The sequence below is a fragment of the Hemitrygon akajei genome, chromosome 26 (assembly GCF_048418815.1).
Source record: "Hemitrygon akajei chromosome 26, sHemAka1.3, whole genome shotgun sequence".
NCBI lineage: Eukaryota > Metazoa > Chordata > Chondrichthyes > Myliobatiformes > Dasyatidae > Hemitrygon > Hemitrygon akajei.
The window spans coordinates 31,331,705-31,357,370 of NC_133149.1; the positions used below are offsets into that span (position 1 = coordinate 31,331,705).

General features: G+C 38.3%; 1 protein-coding gene and 1 pseudogene across 2 annotated transcripts in view; one reads left to right on the top strand and one right to left on the bottom strand.

Moving 5' to 3' along the window:
* Window positions 1-25,666, top strand: part of LOC140716828 (uncharacterized) — a 394,334-nt gene that overhangs the window by 359,056 nt on the left and 9,612 nt on the right. The window contains exons 147-151 of one of the 2 annotated variants that reach the window (XM_073029773.1): window positions 837-923; window positions 5,655-5,771; window positions 6,246-6,320; window positions 7,514-7,630; window positions 22,255-22,294. In XM_073029773.1, coding sequence (XP_072885874.1) covers window positions 837-923; window positions 5,655-5,771; window positions 6,246-6,320; window positions 7,514-7,630; window positions 22,255-22,294 — 436 coding nt within the window. The remainder of the gene's footprint in view (window positions 1-836; window positions 924-5,654; window positions 5,772-6,245; window positions 6,321-7,513; window positions 7,631-22,254; window positions 22,295-25,666) is intronic. The other variant, XM_073029775.1, reaches the window with a different exon arrangement.
* The window catches only part of LOC140716829 (potassium-transporting ATPase alpha chain 2-like), a 62,922-nt pseudogene that overhangs the window by 30,278 nt on the left and 6,978 nt on the right, over window positions 1-25,666 (bottom strand).

The window sequence follows — 25,666 nt, forward strand, 5'->3', positions numbered from 1 at the left end:
TATGTTTAGCCATACAGAAAGTATTGATTAAATATCTTGCTTGGGCCCAGGAATTGCAAATGGCCAGTTGAAGCCATGGTAGAACCATAATTGAACTCAGGTGGGTAATAAATAAGGGATAGGTTTTTCACAGAGGCTGGTGAATATCTGGAATGAGCTGGAGGCAGATACATTGCAGCATTTTAAAAGTGTTTGGGCAGGTATTTTTGTGTGAAAAATGCATAGTCTAAAGCAGACAAATGGAACTGTCGTAGATGGGCATTATGGGTGACTTGGACGATATGGGCCAAGAGTGCCTGTTTCTGTTCTGTTTGTTTCCATGATTTTCTGAACTGCAGATTTTCCTAATAATAAGCACACACCATAAATGTTTCCTTTGTAAAGGAGAGGGAATAAGAAGTAACTTAATACTCAAATAAAATTGATTATTGTTGAGTAACTGGGCCTAGCCATGTTCAAGGATAGTACTTTGCATCCAGTCCAGTGATGGAAGTCTCTATCATGAGCAACATCACTCATTTAATTGAAGTCACTGCACTAATAACTTATATATTTTATTCAATTATTCAAGCTGCCTGGATAGGTTTTAAATATCTTTGATGTTAAATTACTTTTGATGGCCAATGAACTGTTGGGGCTTTCTACAAAATTTAGGTTATATTTGCAAGATACTTGTCAAGTAGTTGGACAGTGCAGGCAGTGACTTCAGCCAGCAGATCAGGTTCAGAGCAATTGGGCTTAATGAATTCTCTGATTCTACATCACAATAGCAACAGGTAAAACCATCTGAATTTTTTTGGTAATTAATTTAGCAATCTTATTTCTGTATACTGCAGATAATGAGCATGCTCATTTCAATATATTTTGCAAGACCCGAGTTCTGTTGGATTACATCAAGCAGAGCTGCCACTATGAGACTGAAGGTAAGAGGAATTATTCATTTTGCCATAATCCCCATGATAGAGATGGGAAGAGGTTCCATTTGTAATTAATGTGTTTCCAGTGTTCCTCAGTGTGATTCCAATAATGATGTAAATCCATCTAACTCTTTGGGATGAATGTATGCCTCGTATTTTAGAAATTGCCTGAGGCTGCTTATAATAGGTGTCATATTCTTTTTAAATTATTTAGAAGGAGATCCATTACACAGTTTGACTTGACTAACTGACAATGACCAACAAATAATGTTCCATGAATTTTTCAGCACAGTGCATTTTCAGTTCCAGTTGTGGTGAAGGAGGGACAAAGACAAATTCAAAAGCTGCATTAAGTGGATGGAAAATGTTGAGGGTCAGTAAGAAAATCTGCTATCTCTTACTACTTTTGTGTACTATTTAAAGACGTTTCATTGCAAAGGAGTGTAGGGAGACTGAAGAGAGGAAGGAAAGCTTACGCAGTAAACATTCTAATTAAAATAGTTCATTCTGAGGCTTAGGGTTTGACATCTACCTAATTATTTGCTTAGCAATTATTAGCTGAAAGTCCCCTAAGAAATCAGTATATATGTTAAATGATTCTAAAGAGGTTCATTTTAATTGGATTCAACAATATGTCTTTTGCAGCTTATGTGGAGGAGTTATGAAACCAATCAAAAAATGCACTTTTTTAAAAAGATTTCTTATTTGGTTTTTCTTTCCATTGGTTGACAAAGAAGTAGGAAAATCCCAGAAGTAGAGGAGTTCCTGCTTGTGGACAGTCCAACTCATAGACATGAGATGGTCAGTGTTAGATAGAGTAATAAATGCATATTGAATGTAGGTTAGTTGATGCAATTAGAGATGCATTGTGACTGGGTGCTATGACAAAGAATAAAGAAACTACCGGTAAATAAGTTAATAATTTTGAAGCCTTTTAATGTGCTGTGCATTGTTCTCTGCATTGTCCATGTTTGTCGTCAGAGGGAGGATTTGCTTTCATAAAGCTAGATTATTGAGAGGCTAATGTGCATTAAAATAATAAATGTTCACATCTACAATCTCAATTAGCTGAGAAGATAGCTGAGAGTTTGCCATTTGCCTGGTGTGTAATATAAGCCTATTCTAAATATTTTGCAGAATTTAGGCATCACTGGCAGGACCAGGTATTATTGGCCCTCTCAAATTCTTTTTGAAATGATTGCCTTGTCAGGCCATTGCAAAAGGATCAGAAACATTGGTTGCTTTGCGGGCAGATTTAGGTCTGATCAAGGAAAGATGGCAAACTTCCTCCCCAAAGTGGACCAAAAGAGATTTTAGGAATAATTTGGTAATTTTGTAGTCATCATTACTACTACGTAATGTTTTATTTTTTAAAAATAGGGAGTCCAATATTATAGGGGCATAGGTTTAGGCTGCAAGGAGAAATATTAAAAATGGACCCGAGGGGCAATGTTTTCCATGCAGATTGGTGAGTATATGGAACAAGCTGTCAGAGGAAGTGGTTGAAGCAGGTACAATAGTATCATTTAAGAAGCATTTGGATAGGTGTGTGGAGTAGCAGGGCTTCCATATGGACCAAAGGCAGGAAATTGGGACTAGCTGAGTGGACACTGTAGTCAGCATGGACTGCCTGGGCCAAACGGCCTGTATCCATGTTATAATACTCTCTGACTCTAACTCTACAGTTAACAGAAGTTAAATTCCACCAGCTGCTCAGTTTGGATTTGAACTCAGGGTTCTAAATTGTTAGCCTAGTCCTCTGTCCAATTGTACAACTATCCCAGTTGAAGCAGTGCAAACTTTATGGTGGACTTGAGACAGATTGTGCTAGAGTTGGTGAGTATGGTAAGAGATGTGAGAGCACAGAATTTATGGAATACTTGACATATACATTTAGAAGTAACTAAATTTCAATTCATCAGCTTTGACAGAGAAGTGGTCAAGCAAGTGCAGGATTTGCAATATCACTTAGGAAAGTCCCAGTGTGTGTGCAAGTTTGGGGTATAATTTTATGGCACCATTATGAAAAGAGAAGGGTCATTGGAAGAGGAATGTTAGACTTGCAGCAGCATGTGAATGCAAAAACAGAGTTCTGTTGAAAGTTAAGACCATTAATAAACAATTCATCTTCTCTGATGAATTGTTTAATCAGCTGAGCATGGAGGCACCTTCACTGGTGGCAAGTTTTCAGAGGAATTCGTCAGGAGGACTGGAGTCAGGTGCGTGCCTACGCACCCATGCCACTCAGCCTCTAACTGTGTGGCATGAAGGACAGTTCAGACTAAAAGGTGGATTGAAAATGATTAAGGAAATGAAATCAAAATCCGAGTTGCCCATTTACTACTTCATAATCAGACCACAGGTGTAGGATGGGCAACCATCAAGTCGCTGCATTAGAAATCATTTTGATTTGAAGCCAGATCTCGTTGCAACTGTGCATTCTAAATAAATCAATGGAACAATATAAAATTAATGTTCATGATCACCATTTGAAGTTGATAGTCTTCCATTTGTACAAGGAGGCTGATTATTGATTGGACTGGGCCAGTTTCAATTGTGAATGAATAGGGTAGCAATCAAGTGATGATCTACCATACTGTGAGATATGCTACCATGCAGGTGTGGGAAGTAATCAGGCAAACTAACAGAATGTTAAGCATTACTCCTGAAAGAAATGAATACCGAAGTTGTACTTTAGTTGTATAGGGCATTGTTGAGACCAAATCTAGAGTACATATGTATTCAGATTGACCACCTTGTTTAAGGAAGGCTGTAAATAGATTGAAAGTAGTTTAGGGAAGGTGAACCTGATAGCTGGAATGAGCAGATCATCTTACGAGTAAAAGTTAGACAGGTCATATTCATTGATATGTATATAAGTGTGAGAGGGGAAAAATGTGATCTTGAGGAGCCTTGTTGGAATGAAAGTCAGTCAGAAGTTTCCTCATATGAGGGATTACTTTTTCAAAATAAGTGAGGCAAGATTTTTTTTCTGAGGGTCATGAATCTTTAGTATTCTCCCTTTCCACTGCCCTTCAAGTGAGAGTCTTTGAACTTTTTTTAAGACAGTAGGTAGAAGGATTCTTGATTCAGTAAAGCATGAAAAGAATGTAGAAGTTGAGGTTACAATTGGATCAGCTATGACCTTATTAAATTGTGGAGCAAACCTGAGGGGCTAACTGACATAATCTTGCTCATAATTCACCTGTTCATTTGATGAAGCATCGTCAAGATTACATAAGGCATGGAAGGTTACACCATCAAATGAACCGGATGAAGAAATGTTAGACATAGAAGGATGACACGAAGATTGGAGGAGTTGTGGATGGAGCTGTAGGTTGTCGAAGGTTGCAAGAGGATATAGACAGGATGCAGAGTTGGGCAGAAAAATGGCAGATGGAGTTCAATCCCAACAAGTGCGAGGTGATGCATTTTGGAAGGACAAACCAGAAGGCTGAGTATAGGGTTAATGGTCGTTTACTTAAGAGTGTGGATGAACAGAGGGACCCAGGGGTTCAAATCCATACATCCCTCAAGGTCGCTGCACAGGTTGATAAGGTGGTTAAGAAGACCTATGGGATGCTAAGCTTCATTAATAGGGGGATTGAGTTCAAGAGTAGAGAGGTCATGTTGCAACTCTACAAATCTCTGGTGAGACCATACTTAGAGTATTGTGTTCAGTTCTGGAAGGAAGCTATGGAGAGGGTGCAGAGGAGATTTACCAGGATGTTGCCTGGATTGAAAAACAAGTCTTATGAGGCAAGGTTAGCAGAGCTGGGAATTTTCTCTTTGGAGCGTAGAAGAATGAGAGGGGACTTGATAGAGGTCTACAAGATTATGAGAGGCATAAATAGGGTGGATAGCCAGTACCTGTTCCCAGAGCACGAATAGCAAACACCAGAGGACATATGTACAAAGTTAAGGGAGGGAAGTTTAGGAGAGACATTAGGGGTAAGTTTTTTTACACAGAGGGTTGTGAGTGCCTGGAATGACTTGCCAGGGATGGCTAAAACATTAGGGGTATTTAAGAGCCTCTTGGACAGGCATATGGATGAAAGAAAAATAGAGGGTTACAGGGTAGTGTGGGTATAGTACTTTTTTTAAGGATTATATGGGTCAGCACACCATCAAGGGCTGAAGGGCCTGTACTGTGCTGTAGTGTTCTAGTGTCTAGTGTGTCTAGAAGCTTCCTCACCTGTTGAAATAGATGAAGTGAAGGAGAAAACATCTCAGAGAGGAACTACTATCGGCTGGTGATATTCTAGTGCAAACTTGGGCACAAATTTAGCAAGTCAAATATGAGAGAAATTAAATTTGTAAATATGAAAATGTTAGTCCTCAAGCTTTGCCATATTACTTTGTTTACAACTGCATTGAGGGGGAATATATTTGGTGATCCTTTGAGAGATGCAATTTCTCAGAAAATGTCATCAACTCCCTGTCATGTCCAACTGATCATCCAAAACTGGCTTTGGATATAGAAACACATGTTAAAGCTGCTCAACTGTGCATGTTCTGTATTTGAGGATTGCAGGGCTACTTTGAAGGTATTGTGACAAACAGGATAGAGACAAGACTGGAAGAAATGAGAATGCTGTGATGTTAGCTATCCAAGGGTAAAATAAAAAGCAACACAAGTTCTTTGGAAAGGGTTCCTTTATAAAAGAGCAGAAAGAATTTGTCAATTTGTGAAAGAAATCACTATTTGCCTTTTCTGATTATTTTTTATACTTTCAGCTGAGATTGATCTAGCAGATGAACATGGAGAGGTGCAAAATCTATTACAAGCCCAGCATGGCTGTGCCTCTGATATCCTGACTGCAAGAGAGGTCTATGTTCTTCTGGGTGTGAACAGTAAGTAGGTTCATCAAAGGAAAGTAAAGTGTTATTATGGGCAAGTCAAAGTGATGGGTATGCTTCCAGCTGCCATAACAAAGGGAAAATAAGCACTCATTTCAAATCAGATAGCTGCCAGTCACACCTGTGAAATATAAAAATATAGTAATATAAATGAGAGATGGAAAGGGGTTAAAAACTACTGATGCTTGCAAATTAACATTTTACATTAAAAAGATTCACTATAAAACTTAGGGTTGTGTTCATTCTTGCAATGGAAAAATACAGCTTTTTCTGATATCTTTAGTGACTCTGGTAGAACATGGGGACTCCACTCTTCTCTAAATCTCACTATCTTACCCTCTATATTGGAGGAAGATAGCCACCATGTATGAAAGCAGCACTAATCAGGGGACACAGCAATATTTAAGCACTAATTATAGTGTTTTGTAAAATTGATTTCAAATGGTAATTTTTTTTACATTCTTTCAGGACCTGCCAGTCCCTCCAAATCAGGATATACACCTTTACTTAACAATGATTATATTGTCAATTCAAATTTCTTAGGTAAGTCAAAAAGACTTCAAAGATTTTTAATTCTATGCATGGAGATTAAGAGAAAGCACCTTCTTTGTGTAACAACTGAAAGTAATAGAGTAAATATTATTGCAATGCATGAGCCTAGAATAGATCCTCAGAGATGTTGACACCCAGGAACTTAAAATTGCTCATTCTTTCCACTTCTGATCCCACTATGAGGACTGGTGTCTATTCCCTTATCCTTTCTGAAGGCCACAATCAGTTCTTTGGTCTTATTAATGCTGAGTGCAGAGTTATTGCTGCAATACCATTCAACTACCGGATACATCGCGCTCCTGCATGCCCTATATTTTACTAGACTGTACTTCATGAGGAGTTTGAGGACATTTGGTATGTCACCAAAGATATTCGCTAATTTTTACAGATATACCGTGGAGAGTATTCAAACTAGCTGCATCACTGTCTGGTATGGGGGAGCTACTGCACAGGATCAAAATAAGCTGCAGCAAATTGTAAACTTAGTCAGCTCCATGATGGGTACTAGCATCCAGAACATCTTCAAGGTGCAAAATCTCAAAAAGGCAGCATCCTTCATTAAGGACTCCCAGATCCTAAGTCATGCTCTTCTCATTGCTGCCATTAGAAAGATGGTACAGGAGCCTGAAGGCAGACACTCAATAATTCAGGAACAGCTTCTTCCCATCTGGCGTCCAATTTCTGAATGGACATTGAACCCATGAACTACTTTTTTTTTTGCACTATTTAATTTATATATATATATATATACATACACACACACTTACTGTAATTCAATGTCCTTTCTCTATTATTATGTATTGCATTATACTGCTGCAGCAAAGACATTTAATTTCATTCGATGTATGCCAGTGATATTAACCCGATTCTGATTCTGGGTCAATGTTCCATATATGCCAGTCACTGCATATTCTACCCTGCTTCTGAAATGCACAGCCACCACTGTGAAATGCACTTACCGTGACAGACAAGGCTATGACTTCCTAGTCAATGGCCTCACCCATACTCCCTTTAAAACTACCATACTGTTTGATGTTTCCAGCACTTACTGAGATGGTAAAGCCTTAATAATTGCTTTGTAGCTCAATTTAAGATACCAATGCGGCTTTATAGTTTCTTTTCCAACAGTACTGTTTTGGCCATCCTGTATTGAATAAAGCTTTATGTCATCCTTGGATTCCTAGCTTTGCTTCAAGAAAAGGAAAACAAAGTGGAGTCGCAAAGTCAGTCCCAAGGGAAAGCAAAGAGGCTGCAAAAGATGTCTGTATCACCATCTTCCTCTCTTTCATTCATTTCAGATGGTAAGAACCCTAATTTTGCTACAGTTCATTGAGCATTCTGCAGCCAGATTGGGTTTATACAATCAGATAGGAGCCCCAAATAGGTTCACTGTATTTTTGTTCCTGGCAATGTATGGGCATGGTTATTTTCAAACTGTACACACTGTCCTTGGTTTGAGAAACATAATGGCCACCTATCAAATGAAATTGTTGGCTTTAAGTTCTTCTATATGCCTGTCAGGCACAAAAATTTTGGCAAATGTATATGTAAAAGTTCTTGTATTTCTGCGCAATAGATTTGCTACTGCTTTTCTGTTTGGTAAATATTCTGCTCGTGTTTTATTTATCAGGTAAACACAGCATTTCACCTCAAGGGAGACTTAAAAATACCTTAACACCTCTATCAGGGAACTACTCTATCAGAAGAACATGTGAGGCAGTCTACCTAACAGTTATGTCATTGCATTTAATTAGTTGTTAAACATAAATTAATACAACTTATTTTTGGTCAGTGTTTTGAAATGATGCTTTTCAACTTTTGTCCCCCTACTAGCTACCTGCCTTGGAAATTGATAAAAGACATTTTCTGACTGATACTTTTTAAAAAAAACTAGCACTGCATATTTTACAATTACAGCATATTTCATCCTCTCTCTCCAAATACAAGAATGGTTGGTTTACTCTATTGAACAAAGTATAAAACAATGAGAAAAAGTACTAAAATACATTCAAAGCTCTCATTTTCTATTGATTCATTATGACTAATGTAATAAGATACTAATCAGCTGAGAATTCATTAAGTTAAAAGAGCTGGGAAATGATGGGATGACTTTTTTCTAACATCAGTGCTAAACCTGAATTGCTCGAGAAGTAACCAGCAACTGTTTAGTATTTTTAAACATAAGTGTGAAACACCACCAGTTCTATTGAAGCAAACTGCTGCACTGGAATGCTTCTATTTGCATTAAGAAGCAAATCTTCTCCTTGATGAAGACAGTTGAGAAGTATTGACTTAGGACCTTGGCCGAACCCTACGTCTTGTACACAAAGGTGGTAATTCTTCACTCTTCTACCTGCTTGGCCATAACTGCTGGCTAGACCACCCCACTTCCATTTTATAGCCATGCTCTTCAAATGAAATGGCAGTTTAATTCCACCTTCAATAGTGTATGTTCCTCTCCCAGCAACCTTGAACAATAACAGTGAGAATTAAGCAAATATGATGACAGCAACCATTGCACAAATTAAGAACTCACCTTTTAATTCAGAATATTGAACTGAACTAAGATGATTTTTCTGTTGTTTCTGTAATCTCAGCAGGTTAAGAATGTTATGTGTACACTTATCACAAAATGGGTGTGATTAAAATTCCTGGAAGTATTGAAAATATTTCAAAAAGCAAACTATACCTATAAATGTAGTCTTGCCCCTGGATATAAAGTAAAACTTAGCACTAAAATCCAGGATGACCCCAAGATCATTAGTTTTATTTCAAGTAGTGAAGTGTGAATCAGAACTCACCAAAAGAGCTCACACTTGTCAAGATTAAATTTCAACTACCAAATGTTCTGCCTAAATTTCCATCTGATCAGTATCCTTCTGTTGTCTGAGACAACAGTTCTCATTCTCCACGACACCCTCTCCTGACATACTCCAGATTACCCTCAAAACTCACTACCTTCCATGGTTTCTCCTTGGTGAAGACAGATCAGATGAGAAGTATTCACTTTGGAGCTAGGTGATCTGAGGGAGGTCCTAAGAGATTACCTTTAAAATAACCAAAGGGACGCTGTCTTCTCCTGGATACCTACTGGCTCCTGATTTATTTATGGAATTCTTATTGTTAATTGCCACAAATTTTTGTCCCTCCTAATTTCTTCAAGTTTTCTCTTACATTCCCTATATTCCTCAAGAGGCTCACTCAATTCCAGTGGAACATACTTGGCATATGCTTCCTTTTCTTTCCATAATCAAACTCTCAATACCCTTTGCTTTCCAAAGTTCTTAATCATACCATCTTTGTCTTTCAACTTGACCAGAAAATGCTGACCCTGAATGCTTTTAAAAGGCTTCCATTTATCCTAACCCTTCTTTCAATTCAGGATCTGAACTTAAGGAACAAACCTATTCATTTTCAAAATTACCTTGAAACTTACAAAATTGTAGTCATTATTTCCCCACTGGCACAACTATTACTTGCTCATTTGCAATTTAGTCATATTGTAATAATATAGCATGGAAGCAAACCCTATGGCCATACTTGCCCATACTGATCAAGAATGGCAACCTAATTTAGCCCCATCTGCCCACCTATGACTGATATACCTCTAAACCTTTCCTAACCATTTACCTGCACCAAGATATTCCGGAGTGGAGCCCCATCTCCAGTAGGACCTTCTACATATTTTTTCAATAAAGCTTTTGAACAGACTGAACAAATTCTGATCCATCTAAGCCCATTGCATATTGGGAAGATCAAAATCCTCCCTTACTGGAACCCTATTTCTCTCATACCTTTGTGACTTGCTTACATATCTGTTCCTCCAATTGCCATAGACTGTTAGAAGGCCTTTTACTACCACAGTAAACACATACAATATACAAGATTCTCTCTTTAAAAAATAATCTGCTGAAGACAATTGGCAGTGACTCTAGTTATAATTTCCAGCACCTGTAGAGCTCTGGAGCACCAAAATTAAATGATTAAACACGAGGAAGCGAGTGATGCCTGTATAAGTTACTTCTATTTGTATTTATGTATATTTTCTTACACCATAGGGTACCATTCAATCCACTACGTGTACGTTGTTTCTCATCACTACTTTAACCTCGTCTCTCTCGCTTTCTCATTACTGTCGACAGCCGCTGATTCATCTGCCACCCACCTACCTTAAGTTAAAGTGGCCAATTAACATATCAACTAGAGGATCTGGACAAATTCCAAGCAGTCACATAGAATATGCAAAGTCTATACATACAGCATCCAAAGTCAGGATTGAACCTGGATTACTGTAATTCTACTGCACATTATGCTACCCCCGATATAAAAGTGCTCTCAAAATTTCAGGACGAACTATACAAATTAGACCTGGTAGAATATAAGTTGGTTTATTTTCTTATTCCTGAAAGTATTCTGCATTTTCCCCTCTTAGTTGCTAAGCTACTTCTTCATTTGTAATAGACCAAAAGAAGTTGGAGCTTTGGACAATCTTCATTGTATACCTCTTCCCTTAGAAACTATTCAAAAATAAACTACAATTGATTATAGAATCAAAATGTTAGCATGCCAAAGTTAATTATGAACTAATTTGTCATTTGTACTAAAGGTTTAAGAATGAGAATCAAGCGTATAAATACTTACTTCCAGCATAACTGTGAACGAAGAACTTACAGATTTCATCATATACAAAAATTACATTGGGAAAAGACATGGTCATGAACCAATACTGAACCCTGCCAAGAATAGAAGTATTTATTAGATGAGCATATATTGGATTACTTTTCAAAATAGCTAATGGTTAATATTTAATGACTAAACAATCCTGATTATATTATGTTTATAATCAATCTAAATGCTGAAAGAATGTTTGCTTATGCTGTACAGAAGCTATTTCTAAATCTGCAGATACCATCAGACATCTCTACACCACTCCATGGTATGATGATAGAGTTTTATTTATAAAGCTGGCAATCAGTTCTTTTCCAATAATTATATGTTTTATCAACTGTTGACATTGGTATAAAGGCTCAAGAATCTCTCCTACTAATGTGCCTCTTAGCATCTGTTTTTCACTATTTAAATAGACTCACTGAAAAATTACAGAACTACAGGTCAATGTAAATCCGGAGTGCAGTTAATAGTACTTCTTCATTGTAAACTGTAGGGCGAACAGTAGCCTCTAATGCAGTGTTTCTATTCAGCACAGAAGGAATCAGCTACTGCGTACCTGCAGCTCACTGTGTTATGCATCTTGTCATAACATAAAATTTAGAAATCTCAATTTTGAAATTTTCACTTGATCCATATTCAACAGGTTTTTTTGGGAAGTGAGTTTAATAAAAAATAAACCAAGGAAAAATATCAACAGCTTTGTGAAGATAGAAAAGTTTTTTTTCCCAATAACTTTAACTTAAATTAGTTGTATTGCACCTGCAAGATGAATTTAAAATATTCTGATTTTAAAGGAAGCTGAAGCCTAATTCATTGTCTGCTGTGTGTTTTGCAAACCATTAATTAAATATGGATTACTGAGTATGATCTTGCAAACTTTGAAGAATTAAACAATGTCATAGGAGCCACAGCATTCTACAAAATAATCAGCATTCGTCCCTGAGAGTAGTAAACTCTAGGCTGTTCAACATCCCAGGGCAATTGCAAAGGATAACAGCAATGCCAATCTGAGAGAGAAGACCTTTCCACAACAGTTTATTTCTAGAAAATGTAAATCAATAGGTATAGAGAGTTAAAAAAAAAATGATGCCTGCTTCACTCATTTAATTTCCCAACCACATTTCTCAAATTCATGTTTGTACTTTTGTCTACTTTAGTTCAAGGTAGTGGAATGAATCATTGCTTATTATAAGTGCTCATCCATGGTTAAACAGCTACGAAACAAATCTGAATGCTGCAATAATAGTGGCTATCAGAAATAAATAGTGAAAAACACCGGGCAACTGCACCATCCAGTGTTCTGAAATTATTTCCTTTTTGTTTCCATCTATCCCAAACGTTTACAGCTCAACCATTGGGTAGTTAGGTTGAAAGTTTGCTATCACTTATGTTAATAATGTGCTGTAGAAAATTAAACAAGATACCTAATTCCTGCTGGAAAATAGAGTTCTGTCTGGTTTTATGAATAATGAAGTGTGGTAAACCATGTATACCTGTCTGGTCACACCCCTCTGCTGACTACTCCTGTGGCTCCTCCCACAGTCTTCAACATGGCCGTGCTCCGTTTTCGCTGTTAATAAAAGCCTATCATTATGTACTCTACTTCCAGTCTCCTAGAGTTATTGATAGTGCATCATGAAGTCAGCAAGCTGTTCAATAACTATGCCAACAAAGAAAGTTCTGTTACAGGTCCATTCCACGTACAACCTCTATTCATATGTCTGCATGAGAAACTATTGAACAGTTACAGATTACAGGTGTATTTTAGGCAAAAGCCCATCATCTATCTCTTTTGGTCTCCAACCTTTTTCAAACCACCTACTTTGCTCCTTCTGACATTCCCTTGTTTCTCTATAATTTAAAGCTATTTCATTTATTTTTCCCTGTTCAGACAAAGCATCACCAACATGTTTACTGTCATTCTCACTAATGCTGCCTGATCAGCTGATTAAAAACATTTACTCATTGTTATAAACTATTTTCAGTAGTATTAATCAAAGTACACAGAGATGAATCAAAAATATTTCTCAACCTGATATTTTTAATACCTTATTTTAAAACTGTGGTCATTCATAGAATATTTTGTATTCAGCAATCTGCAAGTAAATTGAACAGGATCTCAGAAAAACGTCCTTGATTTTGGGTGGAAATTAAACTGGAATTTCAAAGGCATAGATAACTTTAAATAGGAATTATTGGGAACTGTAGCCCACAGAGGAATGAGATTGATAAATTTTAGAATGTAAAAGAGGATCTGAGATGAAGATCAGATATGATCTTGAGTGGTGATTATGGCCTACTCCTGCTATAATCTTTTATTCTGTTAGGTTATGGCTAATCCTCTTCCTCAAGGCTGCCTATACTGTCCAATCCCTATAAACCTTTGGTTCTCTTACTTAACTGAGAGAAGCTGCATATCCTTCAAACCTCAGGGGTTGTTTACTAGGGTAATGGATAGATCACTGTCTGGAGGGTGCAGTTAAATATTTGATGTTATTTTGAATGCCATTGCTGGAATCAGTTTCCATTGATTAGACTGAAAACCAGAAGTGGCATTAAACCTGCATGCAGTCGCACATTTAGACAATTCAACAAAGTACGCATTTCTAGAATAGGTAGTTCAGCATGGAGGCAGAAATAAATATATGACGTTGTTGCAACAGAATGAAACAGAACAATAGAGTTTGAGATGTAGAGCTAGGTTCCATCACTATTCATGGGGAACTTAATCTTAACAGTCCATCAAAGCAGCCATAAAGATCTAAGCATATATGAATATCTGTCATATCTTCCAGACAACTGTAACTACGCTTCAGAATGAGTGTTATATAAAGATTCTAAACACTCTGGAAATAATGGCTTTACAGTGTCTCACTTAGCAAAGTTCATACCCATGCTTGTCCATAGCTGTCTTCAACATTGTTGTTAGTGATATCTTCCCAAGATTCCTTGAAGGAAGCCAGCCTTGATCTGCCAAGACAGTGAAATAACAGAGAAATCATCCATATGTCGGTGTCACCCCACGACGTACAGATAGAAGTAGAGAATTGGTTCATATCTAATTACCTATCTATTGCCCGTTACTCTGCTAGCATTTAGGGCAGCAATGAAGGTTCCCCCATCTCTGGCAGTGTTCAGGGCTTCCTTCATTATGTCAGTAGCTTGGTTTTCACTACTGCCAGTCATGCAAGTCCCGGAAGTCCTGGGTAGAGACTCAGAAATATTGTTGCAGTTCCGTAAGAGTTTTGTTTGACAAGTCAGGGTTGTTAGCCCTGAGCTGAACCCTGAACCTGGAGGACTGGTAGTTTGGCCTCTACCCTTTGACCTGTTTGGCATGGATGACCCTACCAAGAGCCAAAACATAAAGCCCTGACTCCAGCCAACCTAGACAGTCCTTGAGGCAAGGTTATGGTCCTCTTGGAGGTCACATCCAATTACATAGTCAAAGTCATAGTGATAGAGCTCTACAGTAATGAAACAAGTCCTTCAGCCTATCTAGTCTGTGCCAAACATTTACTATGCGTATTCTCATTGACCTGGATCTGGAACATAGCCTTCCATACCCCTCCCATCCATGTACTTTTCCAAACTAATCTTAAATATTGCGAATCCATTACTGGCAAATCATTCCACACTCGCCCCACCTTCTGAGTGAAGTGCCCCTTAAATATTTCACTTCAACCCTTATCAAGTCTCACGCAACCTCAGTGGAAAAAGCCTACTTGTATATACCATATTTATACCCTTCAGTTTTTGTATATCTCTGTCAAATCTCATTTCATTCTCTTATGCTCTTAGTCCTAAACTATTCAACCTTTCGCTGTATCTCAGGTTTTCAGTTCCAGGCAACATTCTTTTATTTTTTTTCTCTCTGTACTCTTTCAATCTTATTGATATATTTCTTGTAGGTGACTAGAAATGTACACAATACTCCAAATTTGTCCTCGCCCCAACTTCTTATATAACTTCAACATAATATCTTAACTCCTGTTTACTTTGATTTATGAAGGCCAATATGCCAAAAGCTTTTGTTACAGCCCTATTTACCCGTGATGCCACTTTCAAGGAAATATGGACCTGCTTTCCCAGATCCCGTTGTTCTACCACACTTCTCAGTGCCCTACCATTTAGTTTGTACTCTCAAGGGACAACATCTCGCACTTGTCTGCATTAGGTTCCATACCTGAAGACCTTATGTAAAGTTGACTAGGCTCGAAGACAAAGTAGGAATTCTTTAAATTATAAAAAAAGATATAGCCTTACAAATATTTATAACAACTTGTGGACCGGAACTCTACCAGACTCAATACAAGAGGTTCGGGACTTCTATATGAATATTTATAGAGCTGCGATAAATGCAATTAATGCATTACAGAACTATTGGCATTTCTATCCCTATATATTTCTCAATATTATTTTCTTTAGATCATAGCTGATAACATTCAAATGAATTAACTAAACCTAATTAAACTCAACTCTAGTCATTCAACTTGATTCACACCCTTTAAAAGCTTTGACAGTAAATCCTGTCAAACTCAAGATATACAACCATTATGCAGTGTTTTGGTGGAAGAGGGAATTCCAGCTTTTCACCACCCTGTGCTGGGAGAAATGTTCCCTTATTTCACTATTAAATAGCCTAGCTCTTCCTCCATCAGAGAAAGTGTTTGTTTTCCCCTCTTATCCATGCTCCTAAATCCCTTTATCATTTTAAGGATCTCCAAATGATCAGAGTTAAAAATTTAAAATATAGCTTTTTTCTAATTGAATCACCTTTTATGGTGCAAATACCCTCTTTGTCTACCTCACCCTAGATTTCTTGCTCCATTGTCATTGCTAAAGGACCATGCACCTCTTCATGGTCGCAGCACATCACTGGCTCCAAAGCCAATAACATCTTCTGCAAATTCCTGATAGACCATTCAACCTGCATCCACCTGGCATCTTCTGCCCATCTACTTGAAGCTCTTGAATGAAAAGTCATACCTGCTATTTCCAGCCCAAAGTATAAGAAACCACAAGTTCAAAACATCAAGTGCCACCAATCTGCAGGTAGTCTCAGCCCAAAAGAACTTGGAAGGTTGGGTGAAGACTGTGAATGTGGCTCACAAACCAAAGATTCCATTAATCCAGCATAGCATATAGCAAATATGTTCACATAGTTAGAAAATGCAAGTGGCCCAAAAGGTCAATAATTCAAGATATAGCTCAAAGACTTACAAATGCTTGAACAGCCAGTAAACATGAAGCCTCACAACTGAAGAAAATATTTTATTTATTTAGAGATAGTGTGGAATAGGCCCTTCCCACCTTCGAGCCACCCCTGGCATCTCCACTTTAACCTTTATCTAAGCACGAGACAATTTCCAATGACCAGTGAACCTACCTGGTACAGTAGGTTCCAGGCTTTGGACAGTCAGAGGAAATTGGAGGAAACCCATGCATTCCACGGGAAGGACATACAGAGACTCCTTACAGAAGACATAGGAGCTGAATTAGGCCATTTGACCCACCGAGTCTACTCTGCCATTTCATCATGGCTGATCCATTTCCCTCTCAAACCCATTCTCCTGCCTTCCTTCAGTAACCTTTCACATCCTGACAGGTCAAGAACCTATCAACTTCTGCCTTAAATACACAGATTCACAACCCTCTAGCTAAAGAAATTCCTCCTCCTCTCCATTCTAAATGGACATATCTCTACTCCAGAAGTTCCCCACCCTTTTTATGCTATGGACCCCTACCATTAACTAAAGGGCCAGTGAACTCCAGGTTGGGAACCCCTGCTCTATTCTGAGGCTGTGCCCTCTGATCTTAGACTCCCCCACTATAGGAAACATCCTCTCTACATCCACTCTATCTTGACCTTTTAATGTTCAATAGGTTTCAATGAGATACCCCCTCATTCTTCTAAATTCCAAAGAGTACAGGCCCAGAGTCATCAAAAGCTCCTCATATGATAATCCTTTCACCCCAGAATCATTCTCTGAACCATCTCCAATGGTCAGCATATCCTTTCTTAGACAAGGGGCCCAAAACTTCTCACAATAATCCAAGCGAGGCCTCACCAGTGCTTTAAAACCTCAGCATTACATCATTGTTTTTCTACTCTCGTCCTCTCAAAATGAATGCTAACATTACATTTGCCTTCCTTATCACCAACTCTACCTGCAAACTAACCTTTAGATGCATGAGGACTCCCAAGTCCCTTTGCACCTCAGATTTTTGATCTTTCTCCCATTTAAAAAAAAGTCAGTCTTTTCATTTCTTCTACCAAAGTGCATGGATATACACTTCCCAACACTGTATTCCACCTGCCACTTCTTTACTCATTCCTAATCTAAGTTCTTCTGCAGTCTCCCTGCTTCCTCAACACTACCTGCCCCTCCACTCATCTTCGTATTGTTTGCAAACTTGGCCACAAAGCCATCAATCCCATCATCAAAATCATTGACATACAATGTAAACAGGATCAGTCTCAACATTGACCCCAGTGGGACCCCACTAAGTCACTGGCAGCCAATCAGAAAAGGCTCCCTTTATTCCCACTCTTTGCCTCCTGCCGGCATCTTTCCTGTAATATCATAGGCTCTGATCTTGCTATGCAGCCACATGTGCGACTCCTTGTCAAAGATCTTCTGAAAATCTAAATACACAACACCTACCAATTCTCCTTTGTCTGTCCTACTTGTTAATTCTAACAGATCTGTCAGGCGAGATTTTCCCTTAAGGAAACCAGCTGACTGGTTCATGTGCCTCCAAGTATGCCAGAGCCTCATCTTTAACAATCAACTCCAACATCTTTCCAACCACTGAGCTCAGGCTAACTGGCCTATAATTTCCTTTCTTCTGCCTCCCTCCCTTCTTAAAGAGTTGAGTGATATTTGCAATTTTACAGTCCTCCAGAATCATACCAGAATCTATTGATGCTTGAAAAGATCATTGCTAATGCCTCCACAATCTCTTAATCTACCTCCTTCTGAACCCTGGATGTAATCCATCTGGTCCAGGTGACTTTCTTACCTTCAAACCATAGAACCATAGAACACTACAGCACAGTACAGGCCCTTCAGCCCTCCATGTTGTGCTGACCCATATAATCCTTTTTTAAAAAAGTACTAAACCCACACTACCCCATAACACTCCATTTTTCTTTCATCCATGTGCCTGTCCAAGAGGCTCTTAAATACCCCTAATGTTTTAGCCTCCACCACTATCCCTGGCAAGTCATTCCAGGCACTCACAACCCTCTGTGTAAAAATCTTACCCCTGATGTCTCCCCTAAACTTCCCTCCCTTAACTCTGTACATATGTCCTCTGGTGTTTGCTATTGGTGCGCTGGGAAACAGGTACTGACTTTCCACCCTATCTATGCCTCTCATAATCTTGTAGCTTCCCAAGCACCTTCTCCCTAGTAACAGCAACTGCACTCACTTCTGCCCTTTGATATTCTTGAACTTCTGCCATACTGCTAATGACTTCCCAGTGAAAACTGATGGAAAATACTTATTCAGTTCATCCACTATTTCCTTGTCTCCCATTAATACCACTCCAGCATCATTTTCCAGCAGTCCAATATCTACTCTCAGCTCTCTTTTAACTCTTTATATATCTGAAAAAACTCATTGGTATCCTCTTTGATATTATTGGCTAGCTTACCTTCATATTTCATCTTTTCCCTCCTTATGGCTTTTTCCAGTTGCCTTCTGTTGGTTTTTAAAAGCTTTCTAATCTTCTAATTTCCCACATATTTTTGCTCTATTATATGCCCTCCCTTTTGCTTTAATGTTGGCTTTGACTTTCTTTTTCAGTCACAATTGTGTCACTCTGCCTTTAGAATACTATTTCTTCTTTGGGATGCATCTATCCTGCACCTTTCGAGTTGCTCCCAAAAACTCCAGCCATTGCTGCTGTCATCATCCCTGCTAGTGTCCCCTTCCAATCAGCTTTGGCCAGCACCTCTCTCATGCCTCTATAATTTCCTTCACTCCACTGTAATAATGATACATTTGACTTCAGCTCCTCCCTCACAAATTACAGGGTGAATTCTATCATATTTCGATCACTGTCTCCTAATCTACCTGCATATTGAAATCCGCATACACTGAGATTGAACTCCAAACTCCAGTGCCCTGAGCTGTAACAGCATCACACTAATCACTATGCAAATTTAAATATGCATCCCTAATCATGTTATATAATTAGGACTGATCACTTTAGCACAGGACTGCTCAAGTTCCAGCAAATACAAGGTTGCATGGAAAGGTAACAGGTGAAGTTTCTGTACTCACCTACTTGAAAATATGAATAAGAAGCAAGTTGCAAGAAGAAGAAATTTCTGCTTGAAATTCTTGGATGGGCATTCATTATATCCCTTTCAGCTTTCTCATAAGCTAGAGAAATAGATGGAATCTATCAATGAGACAAATCACTCGGACAGTGGCTTAGCAATAAGTGTGATTCAAGTATTTTCCACTACAGTTTCAAGCACATATTTAAAAATAAAAAAACCTTGATTGTTAATGTTACCTGAAATTTATAAGAAAGATCTTCTTGATGAAAATCTCTGGACATCACTGAAATTTATTTTTTGGCAATATTATTACTTTGTCTTTAAGCACCACAACACTATCTTTCCCACTACAGTTTCTCTTTTAGTTGCAGAACCAGTCGGAAAATGGCAAAATGCAAACTGCCACCATCTTCTCTTCCCAATATTGCCTAGGATCAATGCCAGCCATCCTTTCTCTGCTTGTTTAATAGAACCATAGAACATTACAGCACAGAAATAGGCCTTTTGGCCCTTCTTGGCTGTGCCAAACTATTTTTATGCCTAATCCCACTGACCTGCAACTGGGCCAGATCCCTCCAAACCCCTCTCATCCATATACCTGTCCAAGTTTTTCTTAAATGTCAAAAGTGAGCCCGCATTCACCACTTCATCTGGCAGCTCATTCCACACTCCCACCACTCCCTGTGTGAAGAAGCCCCCCACCAATGTTCACTTTAAACTTTTCCCCCTTCACCCATGACCTCTGGTGTTTTTCTCCCCTGACCTCAGTGGAAAAAGCCTGCTTGCATTCACTCTATCTATACCCATCATAATTTTATACACTTCTATCAAATCACCCCTCATTCTACTATGCTTCAGGAAATAAAGTCCTAACCTATTCAACCTTTCTCTGTAACTCAGTTTCTCAAGTCCCAGCAACATCCTTGTAAACCTTCTCTGCACTCTTTCAACCTTATTAATATCCTTCCTGTAATTAGAAGACCAGAACTGCACACAATACTCCAAATTCGGCCTCACCACTGTCTTATACAACCTCACCATTACATTCCAACTCTTATACTCAATACTTTGATTTATAAAGGCCAATGTACCGTAAGCTCTCTTTACGACCCTATCTACCTGTGACGCCAATTTTAGGGAATTATGTATCTGTACTCCCAGATCCCTCTGTTCTACTGCACTCCTCAGTGTCCTACCATTTACCTTGTATGTTCTACCTTGGTTTGACCTTCCGAAGTGCAATACCTCACACTTGTCCGCATTAAACTCCATCTGCCATTTTTCAGCCCATTCCTCCAACTGGTCCAAACCCATCTGCAAGCTTTGAAAACCTTCCTCACTGTCCACTACACCTCCGATCTTTGGATCATCAGAAATTTGCTGATCCAATTTGCCACATTATCATCCAGATCATTGATATAGATGACAAATAACAATGGACCCAGCACTGATCCCTGTGGCACACCACTAGTCACAGGCCTCCACTCAGAGTAGCAATCCTAATACTAATGTAAATACTATTAAGGGAAAGGGAAAGGGTGTAGCTTGCATCGTTATCAAACTACCATCCTTCCTGTTGCTCTTCAGAAGTAGCTAACAGCAATAATCACAATGTCCAAAAGCTGAAGAAAAAGAGCACAGTAAAGACCCCCCTCCATCCAGTCCCCCTCTAATGTATCTACAACCTTCTGAGGTATATAGACATCATTATATTCAGCCCACACAAAGAAAGAACTCACTGGACAAATGGATCATTTTTATCGGAATGTGGTGGCCAATATTTATTATGCACCCTAATTGTCTTTCCATATGCATTAGTTCTAAATCCTAGAACTCTCTGCCCAAAAACGTTGCAGGAGGACCTTCACCAGAAGGACTTTGTTTGGTCACGATGGCATGTCTGAAAGGAAATTAAAGTGTGTAATAAATCAGCAATACTCACTTACTGAAAAATAAATCTAAAATGTTCTATTTATCTGATGTTCACATTAAATTTCTTTATGAGCTAAATATAATGATAAATTAATCATCTATGAACAATAATGTAATTTGTGAAATGGAAAATCTAATTTAGATTGAAACTTAAGCTGCTCATTATTTTCTTGATCGACTAAAACTAAGCATTAATTGAGTGAATGATGGTAAAATGGACACAATAGAAGGAAAGTAGAAACCAATTTCAAATCATTAGTAATTATATACAATATCAGTACCCAAATCAACGAGGATGGCGATGGTACTTATAGGAAGGGGTATACTGGCAATGGTATAAACGAGAAATTGACACAATTCAGCCATGTTCTTGGTTAGGGTGTAGGCAACTGACTTCTTCAGATTGTCAAAAATCAGATGACCTACTGGTCAATTAATTAAACTTTTATGTACTAATATGCAAATCACATTATTACACAGCTCTCTGTACCGTATTGACTGAAGGTGGTGAAGGCAGGTGTTCTCGCACATTTGAATCACCAAGGCATAGCAGGCAACAGACCAAGTGCTGAAAAACAGGATTACATAAGAAGCTATATTTAGCTTGGATATATAGTGGATTACAGTTAATTGGTTGATGCCCTAATTCAAAGTTTCATGGAAATAGTTAAAAAGGTGTAAAAAAAGACAAACTACTGTTTAACTGAGTAACAAATTATGTATTTAAGTGAAATACAGAACAAATTGGAATGCTACCAATTATAAAACTGTATTTTTCCTAATATTTATCAACAGAGGAATTCACAAAGTGTAGAATGGTGTGTTGTTTTGATTGACTATAAATGAACAAAATCATCGCAGACACCTAGTGCAGATAATGGACTGACTGCCTTCATACAATGCTTTTGATGATTGCATCCTCCAAATCATCATTTTCATTGTAACATTCAAGATGATTGATGGTACCTTCCAATTCTTTGTAGTTCCTAGCTTATTGAAATAGTGAAATTGTCTCATTTTCACTTCCAGCCATTTCTGGCATCTCCATGCCTGAACGCTTGAAACCATGGTGAGCAAAACAGTTTTGAATTGTCCTACCACACATTTCTTGCCAACTATTAATGACAAAAATCACTGCTTTTAGAACACAGACAACTGACACTATTTACACTGTGCTCAGAGCCAACAGTTCTTAGTGTTTAATGGCCACACAAGTGCATGCAACGGATGCTACTTAGAAACTGTTCGGCAACAGTCTCATGTCCCAATTAAGTGGCATAGTGTTCCAAATAAATGAAGGGAATTTCTCGATTAGTGTTTGTTCTTTATGAATTGTTCCAAATAAGTGGCTGCCTCGATTAACTGATGACCCAAATAATCAAAATCCACTGTATTTCAATTATGAACACCATTCCATTTTAATTGGAGTCCCTCCTCCACATACTTGACTCCATTAGTGTTGAGTTTTCTTTATCAGTTAAATTCAAATCTAATTCTTCGAAAGGATGAAATCCCTTTCATCAGTTACATACAACCTGAATTAATATATATCAACACACCACTTAGCAAATCTAAGTCCACAGCACTAAGCCTAATTAACTTAGTCAAATTGTGGAATCATAAGACAACATTGTTCATTCTTGCAAAAATCTTGTCTCTCTTTTCCTAGTATTGTATATGTCCATATAGTGATATTAGAATCAACACTGAATATGCCAATCTCTGCATGGTTAATTGTCTAGACAGAAAACTAGACAGTCAATGCAAGCAGAATATTAATTTCAAGAAATCAGAGCATTCTAGTGAAGCCACATATTGAATAGTTTTATTAAAATTGTTCATTAATGCCAAATGATCCTCAACTTGTTGGGGCCTTTCAGAGGGCAATTAAATCAAAACTATAAGTCTAGATAGCAGTTTCTTCAAAGCATTAATGAACCAATGGTTTGCTTTGCAATTGTCTGATGGTTTCAGTGTCTCCATTGTCGATACTTCTTTTAGTTCAAATGTAAATTCGATAGATGCTGTAGTTAGGGTTTGATCTTGTGTCTTTGGAACACTTTGGAAGGACAAACTCAAAGGCAGAGTACAAAGTAAATGGCAGGATACTTGGTAGAGTGGAGGAGCAGAGGGATCTGGGAGTACATGTCCACAGATCCCTGAAAGTTGCCTCACAGGTAGATAGGGTAGTTAAGAAAGCTTATGGGGTGTTAGCTTTCATAAGTCGAGGCATAGAGTTTAAGAGACACGATGTAATGATGCAGCTCTATAAAACTCTGGTTAGGCCACACTTGAAGTACTGTGTCCAGTTCTGGTCGCCTCACTATAGGAAGGATGTGGAAGCATTGGAAAGGGTTCAGAGAAGATTTACCAGGATGCTGCCTGGTTTAGAGAGTATAGATTATGATCTGAGATTAAGGGAGCTAGGGCTTTACTGTTTGGAGAGAAGGAGGATGAGAGGAGACATGATAGAGGTGTACAAGGTATTAAGAGGAATAGACAGAGTGGACACCCAGCGCCTCTTCCACAGGGCACCACTGCTCAGTACAAGAGGACATGTCTTTCAGGTAAGGGGAGGGAAGTTCAAGGGGGATATTAGGGGAAGGTTTTTCACTCAGAGAGTGGTTGGTACGTGGAATGCACTGCCTGAGTCGGTGGTGGAGGCAGATACACTAGTGAAGTTTAAGAGACTACTAGACTGGTATATGGAGGAATTTAAGGTGGGGGTGGTTTATATGGGAGGCAGGGTTTGAGGGTCAGCACAACATTGTGGACCGAAGGGCCTGTACTGTGCTGTACTATTCTATGTTCTATGTTCAGATCAATAGACTAGGTCACTAAATACAAGTTGTGTAACGTATCCACCATGCTAATGTAGTGTAATTGCATTATGTAATCACTGAGAAAGTAAAGAGATTCTCAAATCCTGGGAGCACTTCAAGGAAAACTAAAAAGCAGAATTATGAAGCAAAGGTAAGGGGTTTTGGCCAAGGCTTATTTTACAGAGGTCTATATGATAATTAAATACTAATGGATAAGGCAAATACAAATGTTACAATGCATGAAACAGAGTTGAACATGGGGATACAAATTCAAGTGGGTAATTGGGAAGGACAGGAGTCTGTGGGTGCTGAAATCTTGACCACTGCACACTCCGTCCTGATATCCAGGGTCTTAACACAAAATATTGACCATTCTTTTGTCATCACAAATGCTGCTTGACCTGCTGAGTTCTTCCGATAATTGGGATGACTCTTTTTTCAATGAGGGATTAATGAATAGAGGATAGTAGAAGTGTAAAATACAGGAACATTTATTGGGTATTGTAATGTAAAGCTGTCAGTTACTCTGAACGGATAACCCCAGATTCCTGAATGTATTAGCTCATAATTTGTGAAAGTAAAACACTTTTTATGAATATTTACAGAATTGGACCTCTCAATGAAGAGTGAGGGAAAAATCTAGGAAACTGTATGCTTCCTAAGGAAATATGACCCCTGAAAACCCTCATTTGTTAAACTGGGAAACAAAGTTGCTAACGGTAACTTTTGAAAATTAAAATTTCTTGCTGAAATATCTTTTAAAAGGAAGGTTGTTTAAAACCTTTCTTCCTGATACCCACCATCTCCCACACATTCTTCTCCCTTGGTTTGAAAGTTAGGTCAATAAGAAATTAATTGTACATGTTGGTAATACTCTGATCATATCTGTAACTATATTTTAGTGGTTTGACTATTGAAGCAAAGTTATCGGAAAAGTTGGCTGCATTCTCAGCTGCATCTAAGCCTGCAATTCCCATAGCTAATCCAATGTCTGCTTTCTTCAGGGCTGATGCATCGACACCATCTCCTGTAACTGCCACAATGGATCCCTGTTTTATAAATAAGAATCTGATGAGATTACCAGATACTTTCTAGATGAGAATCATTATGAAGCTCTGTATTCCTCAGTCTAAATGACAAATGTATTGTGACAGTAGGAGCAATACTTTTCAGGTCAAGTTACAGAGGGGTGAAAGACTCCTATAGAAAATAAAAACTGCAACTAAAAATGTATTCTAGTTTTTACTGGATCAGTCAAATATAGTAGCCATAAGAGATGATTGCCAGTTCAATTCTTTCTGTGAGGCGAAAATTATAACTGAGAACTAAAGATTTGTGTGTGTTGATTGTTCAATCCACAAATGATCTGAAAATGCAATGAGGGTGACTAGGATTATCTAGTTGTTACCAACTACTTTGATAATGTTTCACTGTACCTGAGTGCTTACAATGTGTAGAATAACCACAAAAGCTGAAGGATGATATTCCATATTTGGTTGCTTTCTGAAGTTGTCAGGAAGCTACTCTAACCTAACATTTTCTTGGATTTTGGAAGTTACATGCAGGGTTAGCAAGTAAATTAGACTGGATATTTTAGACTGGAGGGTTTTAAGCTATAA